Source organism: Arachis ipaensis, chromosome B07 (assembly GCF_000816755.2).
Source record: "Arachis ipaensis cultivar K30076 chromosome B07, Araip1.1, whole genome shotgun sequence".
Lineage (NCBI taxonomy): Eukaryota > Viridiplantae > Streptophyta > Magnoliopsida > Fabales > Fabaceae > Arachis > Arachis ipaensis.
The window spans coordinates 124,011,806-124,018,680 of NC_029791.2; the positions used below are offsets into that span (position 1 = coordinate 124,011,806).

Consider the following 6,875-nt stretch of genomic DNA (forward strand, 5'->3'; position numbering starts at 1 on the left):
AAAGAGTGGCGCCAGGTTCTTGAGGTTGGTCCCTTTAATTTTCTCGTCGTATGTAATTATTGTGTTGATCATCATTATTAATGGCTTAATGCTTGTTGCTGGTATTGTTTTCTTATGTAACTTTTGCTAATTGGGATTTAAAAAAAAAAAAATTCACTGGAAAGGCTGGTCAATCGTCACCAACTAACTTGACTAGCATTTTTAACTTCTGCCTGACACAATTTGCAGAGTGATTCCTCAATTACTCATTATGAATCATGGTCCAGTAGTTGAGGTAGAGGCCTCAAGGTCCCTGCAAGTGAGGATGTTACTATTTTCATGGCCATCTAGCTCATTCTCTCAGGTTTTCTTGACAAGTCTTTTCAAAAGGTTTTTTCTTCTTTTACACACTCTGAGCTAGATTCATTTCTCCTTGGTGCCTTGGTACACTTTTGCATGGCTAAGGCCTAAGAGAGATGCCATACCAATTCCAATCTTGTGTTTGATCCTCTAGGCCATATAGTGCTAGCTGTACTTTTGGATCAGATTTAGGTGTAATAGTTCCCAAGTACATATAAATTTTGCTAATTATTCCATCCTCACTATTCTGATCAGTCAACATAGATTGTTGGATTGTCTGGCCTGTTAGTAACCAATGAGTGCTGCCTGGTATAAAATGTTACCAACTGAATGATTGTGTCTATAACTCTTCATGGAAATTTATAGTAATACCTGAATTGTTCGGTTAAAGCATAAACACAGAACAAAGAAAAACATAGTAGCATTGATAAATGAAGATATGACCACAAATTCTTAAAAGGATGTGTAGTGTAGAATAGGAATGCTTGCCGGAATTAAGATGACATATTAAAATAGGATTCATGCATAGCCCAAGAAGCTAATGTCTGGTTGTTCTTCTTAGGACATTCTTTTTAAGTTCACATTGTGTTATTCTGCTAATGTCACTTAGTGCCCACAGACTCGAACCTGTTCTTCTCGAAAGCTTGCTAATCTGCTATTCATTTGTCTTTTTTATTTTTTCAAAGAAAAACATCGTTTTATCCTACAGAATTGTTCTCTTCTGTTGAGTGAAGATTTTATTGCAGTATAGAATATAGATGAGAACCCATTTCTCTAATATCTTGGTCTATTCTATAATTTAAGACACAATTGTAAATATATTCCAAAATGCCATATAATTAAATCATTGAACGTGTAATTTCTTAGTCAGTTAATTATTAAGTAGAGTGCGGCTCTCATGTTTGAATGAATGAAAGTTTAGTAAAGACATCCTCTTTGCTTTGTGTCCAGAATCCTTGTATAATGGACATAGCATTCAAGTGATCATTGCAATGTACCCAAAATTGAAAGGAACATGGATGTTGAATATTTCTTGTTGGAGTGGATGCTTTGTTTAGAAGAAAATGTTAAGTTTACTAGGTATTAATTAAAAGCGAGGTGTATGTTTCGTTTCTGTGCTTGTATATATAAGAATAAATATTCTGATAATTCATTTGGGAAATATCACTGCTGCTTCATACATGTTTAATTGTTTTTAATTCACAGCCAATCCTATTCTAGTTATTTTTGTAACTTTTGGAATCCATTGGCTTCCCTTTCCAGTTCTTAACTCCTTTGGTTACTCTTTTTTTTTACTAACTTTTTTATAGGATTATAGACAATCACACCCAGAAGTTACTGTTCTGGATCCTCCTGATTGCATACAACATTTACGTAACCGTCAACACATGCTTCAGGCTGTTGCTGAGATGAACTTTTCTGATTCTTATGGTATTTCTATTTCTTCCTTCACCTTTGATTAAGTACAGCTGGAGAGAATTGCTATTAAGTTAATCAATAATAAACTTGCTCATAAAAACATCCTTTCAGGGAAAGTTGGTGTTCCTCGGCAATTAGTTATCAAGAGAGACGCCTCAGCCATCCCAGAGTTGGTCAACAGAGCTGGCCTGAATTTACCTCTAGGTATTTATATGTTGGTATTTTCTTAAACTACTTTTATATGCTGCAGTTGCGATTTCTCATAGCATGGGCAAATGGCCATTTGTTAGTATGAGGGATTTCTGAGACACAGTCATCAAAACTAGTGAACATAGGCATTGTAATCCTATCTTTATTGCATCTGGTCAGCTTAGTTATCACGTAAATATGTGATACTTAAATTTGAACTCTCGTTGATATGTTTCTAATTCCAAATCATTTCAGTTGCAAAGCCACTGGTTGCCGATGGAAGTGCAAAGTCTCATGAATTATCCCTTGCTTATGAGCCATACTCTCTTCAAAAACTTGAACCTCCTTTTGTTCTTCAGGAGTTTGTCAACCATGGTAAGCAAATTTCCATTTGTTTGGCAATGATTTACTCTTACATTATTTGAATCCCAAGTGAATAACAGGTGCCGTTTATTTTGGTGTAGGAGGTGTTCTCTTTAAAGTTTATATAGTTGGTGATGCAATAAAGGTTGTCAGACGGTTTTCATTACCTGATGTTTCCAAGTGGGAGCACTCCAAGGATGCTGGCATATATCGTTTTCCAAGGGTTTCTTGTGCTGCAGCTTCAGCAGATGATGCGGATCTGGACCCCATTGTTGGTGGTAAGTTATCATGTCCTAAATGCCAATTGACTATGCTTTCAAAGTGTAATAGATATACTTCAGGAAAGGATTGAGTTGGCAGGCTGTTTGGTCTGTATTTGATCTTCCGTGAGGAGGCTCTTATATAGTTATGTCAAAAAAAAAAAGTGCTCTGCTTTGTATGAAATGCAATGCATGACCTCCTTTACATGTGGTAAAATTGATGATTCTGGATCCAAGGCTTTCAATAGACCTCCAATTGTGGACTCAAGCAGGCCTTCTTATTCTCCCCTTAAAAGAAGAGATACCCAAAACAAATTTGTCCTTGTCCTGATTGGTGCCTCTGGGCTGACGCATTGTTCTTTGCAATTTGCATAGTTGTCATGCAATAATTGTGCCAGTCTGTTAGACAATGTGCTAATATCTTACCTGTTTGTGGTACAACATTCCTAATTTGTCTAATATGAGGTTAGGTGGTCATAGGCATAATTCATGCTTGCATTTGGAAATCTGAGCCCTACTTACGATTTAGGTTATTAACAAAACAAAAAATTATGCTACTTACTATTCTCCTGATTTTCTCCATCTTTCACCCTGCAGAGCTGCCTCCAAGACCCCTACTTGAGAAGCTGGCTACAGAACTCCGATGGCGATTGGTAATTTTCTCAATTTATCAGTTAAAGCTTTCATGGTTATTCATATTAGGACTATAAATAAAATATGAAATCTTTGTCCTAATTTTCACATCCAGGGTCTTAGATTATTCAACTTGGATATGATCCGCGAGTATGGAACTAGAGATCGGTTTTACGTCATTGACATAAACTACTTTCCTGGTAAAAATGAATATATGTTACTGTTAACATACTTCTCCTTGAGTTTGTTTAATTACCTTGAAATGCCATTGGTATTTGTTTTAAAGTGGTATTTTAAATTGATGCAGGATATGGCAAAATGCCAGAATATGAACACATATTTACAGACTTCTTGTTGAAGCTGGGGAATGGGAAGTACAAGAAAAAATCTGGCTAAGTGATGAAATTGACATCATAACGTAAGCATAATTGCCTCTCATTTGAGGCTCCAGATTATGGCTAGAGGCAGTATCTTTCTTAGTCCGTATTACTAACAATTTCTTCATTTGCACTGTGTGGAGAAGTCATAGGACAACTTCCGGAACGCTTAGCGTGGCGGGAACATCAGCCGGTACAGAAAAACCGATATTCTTACTACTGAAAAGTAACAGAAGCTATTGCATTCAGCATCAGTACATAGCAGAGTGCTAAATCCTGAAGTTTCTAGCTTAGCCTTGATAAGAAATAGGAGACTCTAGCTCTAATTCTGCAACTCTTGAAGGATCTGTCTCCGTGGAAAAAATGGTGACTGGTGGTGGTGCCTCACCACCAATGCTGATGATAATATGAAAGAGAGAGACGACCTTTCTTGTAGCACAAGTTAACAGGGTTTCAAGTGCACTACTGATTGTTCTTTGCTGTATATACATGTAGATTCTTCACGTTAGCAACCTAATCTTTGATCTCAAGAAATCAAATTTAATTATTATTGCTATATATCTCGTTGTAATTACCTCAGCTAAATGGCTGAGCACAATAGGCGTTCTCGCGTAAGTTAATTATAATAAATTCTCTCTCTCTCTCTCTCTCTCTCTCTCTCGTGTAGTAGATTGTATATTCGGTATGTAAAACGTTACGTTGTTAATATTCCTACCTATCATAAGATTTTCACAGCCGATTATTTTGTATATATTCAATACGGGGCATCCGAAGTCTATATGATTAACCTGATTACCAGTCAAAATTAGATGGGTTAGGCTTAAAAATTCTTTAACCTATATAAATCAACCTTGCTCATTTAATTGAGATGTTAACCAGCACACTTGCCATAATTGCAAATAAATTTACACTTTTGGGTAGTTCCAGGACGGAGTGGGGGAGATGGATTGCTGGGTTCAATTCGAACCTGGGAGTTTGCTCGTCCTTCCAAGGCTTGTTGCCGAAACAGATTCTTTTGCTTTGGTAGAACTGCTGAGTAATAAGAAGAAAGCTCAGGGGCACTCAAGTACCTTGGCTAGATAGATCCAGAATTGGTTAACTCGAGATTGGCAAATGATCATTAAGCACAAACACACAAGGAAACGGGACAGCTGATTGGCTAGCAAAGAATGGTTTACAAAAGAGTTTTAGTTTCCATTTTGTTGATATAACCCCTTCTTCCTTGTATCAAATCTTTAATGATCATTGTAGGACTTGGATGATTAGTTTGATGTAATTTTGGACTTTATGCCCCGTTTAGGTATCCAAAAAAAAAAAAGTTACTAAAAGCTTTGCCTTGTTTTGCTACTTACTCTTGTGAAATATCTACGGTTTCCATTGAGACTTGAACTCGAGTGTTGTTTGAGGTTTACAAAATTTCTACTAGCCTTAGAGTCTCACTTAAAAAAACTTATTTTGTTATCTTTCCATTTACCTTTTTTAACGTGGAAAAAGAACTGTTTTTGACCTTTTGATATAAAATTAAAGGAGCAATCTAGTGTACAGATTGGAGTGGTATAAAGAGAGAATATAATTTCTTTTATAGTTATTTTTTATTATTTTATTATTATTCAAAATATGGATCTTACTTTTATTAATCTCTCTTTCATTCTATTAAAAGAAAAATCTATAAACTTACATCTTTACCATATAACTCACCAAAATTAAAACTCTGGACAGAAATTTGAGTATAGAAATGGCTTTAACGACCAAATCAATATTTGGATTGGTTTCACTCTAAAGTCATCAATTTACCACTATGGAGTATAGATTAATTAAAATGGATAGTGTGTTTTTTTACTTTAGTCATGATCTAGCTCATTATCTATCCTAGTGTGTTCATATTCAGCCTTCAATTCTTCAAAGGAGAAAGACAAATGATTCATCCGTAACCATAGGAGAAAGGATAACTGCAGAACTCCCCCATCTAATAATAAGTTTCTTCCTCAATTTAAACATATCCAATCTAGTCTCAGTTTTATAATTAAAAATCAAATTTATTCTTCAATCATCAATCTAATTAACATATTCCTTATGTGTCAATTAAAAAAGGGAGCCAATGAGTAATAGCTCAAATGGCATAAATTTCCCGTACTTATCTAAGAGGTTGCGGGTTCGAGTCTTCATATTTTGGTAAAAAAAAAAAAATTAAAAAATGGCAAGTAAAGAAGCAACCATAGTTTAATTTAATTAACAAATAAAACAGAGAATGTAGCAGGCATAAGCTTCAAAGTAAACAACAAAAAGTACAATAAGATAACACCACCTAAGCAGCATCAGGAGGAGGAGGAGTGACGGAGTCATCGGCGGCGGGAATAACGACGGACCATTCAGGAGGTAGAGGAGGGAGAGGAGGGTATACAGTGGGCTTGCGCTTGATGTCCCATGGCTGGGTCTTACGTGGCCTTGTCTTAATGTGGTGCGCCGTTGCCTTCTTCTTCGGCCGAGAAGAGCACTCTATCACCAGTCCTCCTACTCCAATCGGAATCCGACTTCCGCCGATGCTTACCGGCGCCACCACCAATCTGCCACCGAATATGCTTGACACCGTCGACATGCTTCTCTACTCTATCACTCTTCTTTTTTCTGTGGTTTTGTTTTTCCCAATTCCCCCACCTTATCTCTCTTACCGTCAAATCCTTTGAGATTTTTTTGTTTGGGTATTAAAATTTTAGATTCCTTAACTACCCTTCTTTTTGTCTTCTTATGCCCCCTTTTTTTTTGTTCTGGCCCAAACAGATCCTTACACTTTGGGCTCAGACATACCCAAAGGCCCACCAAGATGATGCCAGCGTAAGTTTGGATCGACCATGCCACCATGGTGACCAGGGTTTCCTGAGTTGTTATGTAAAATAATAATAATAATAAAAATCCTATTTAAGTTTTATTTAGCCAAAGAAATATGATATTATTTCTATTTACATTTTTTCCCATGAAGTAACTACTAAAATTTTACCGTCATTACTCTACTTAATGACGTTCAATTAAATAATTAATATAAGGAAAACTAATTTATGGTGCTATTAAGAATAATCTTATTCTCATTTGATGATTTTATAAATGGTATATTACTGTAATATTGTTTTTATTTTTCCTCATCTAAGACTTAACTCAAAACAACTTAAAAAAAATTACCCTATACTTGTTAAAATAAAAAAATAAATTAGCTATTCGACCAACCTAACTTAGTTATCTATTATTATTATTATTATTATTATTATTATTATTATTATTATTATTATTATTATTATTATTG

General features: G+C 35.4%; 2 protein-coding genes across 5 annotated transcripts in view; one reads left to right on the forward strand and one right to left on the reverse strand.

Moving 5' to 3' along the window:
* Nucleotides 1-4,229, forward strand: part of LOC107606263 (inositol-tetrakisphosphate 1-kinase 3) — a 5,528-nt gene extending 1,299 nt beyond the window's left edge. Inside the window, exons 2-10 of one of the 4 annotated variants that reach the window (XM_021106572.1) lie at nucleotides 1-24; nucleotides 1,658-1,770; nucleotides 1,870-1,962; nucleotides 2,203-2,322; nucleotides 2,412-2,588; nucleotides 3,168-3,223; nucleotides 3,319-3,403; nucleotides 3,511-3,621; nucleotides 3,727-4,227. In XM_021106572.1, the coding sequence (XP_020962231.1) occupies nucleotides 1,728-1,770; nucleotides 1,870-1,962; nucleotides 2,203-2,322; nucleotides 2,412-2,588; nucleotides 3,168-3,223; nucleotides 3,319-3,403; nucleotides 3,511-3,599 (663 nt within the window). In that variant the 5' untranslated portion in view covers nucleotides 1-24; nucleotides 1,658-1,727 and the 3' untranslated portion in view covers nucleotides 3,600-3,621; nucleotides 3,727-4,227. Of the gene's footprint in view, nucleotides 25-253; nucleotides 370-1,649; nucleotides 1,771-1,869; nucleotides 1,963-2,202; nucleotides 2,323-2,411; nucleotides 2,589-3,167; nucleotides 3,224-3,318; nucleotides 3,404-3,510 lie in introns of those variants that run through there. The other 3 variants (XM_016308299.2, XM_021106573.1, XM_021106571.1) reach the window with 3 other exon arrangements.
* Nucleotides 5,780-6,265, reverse strand: LOC107608488 (50S ribosomal protein 6, chloroplastic). The gene has a single exon (XM_016310264.2). The coding sequence runs from the start codon at nucleotides 6,174-6,176 to the stop codon at nucleotides 5,886-5,888; it is 291 nt and encodes a 96-aa protein (XP_016165750.1). The 5' UTR covers nucleotides 6,177-6,265; the 3' UTR covers nucleotides 5,780-5,885.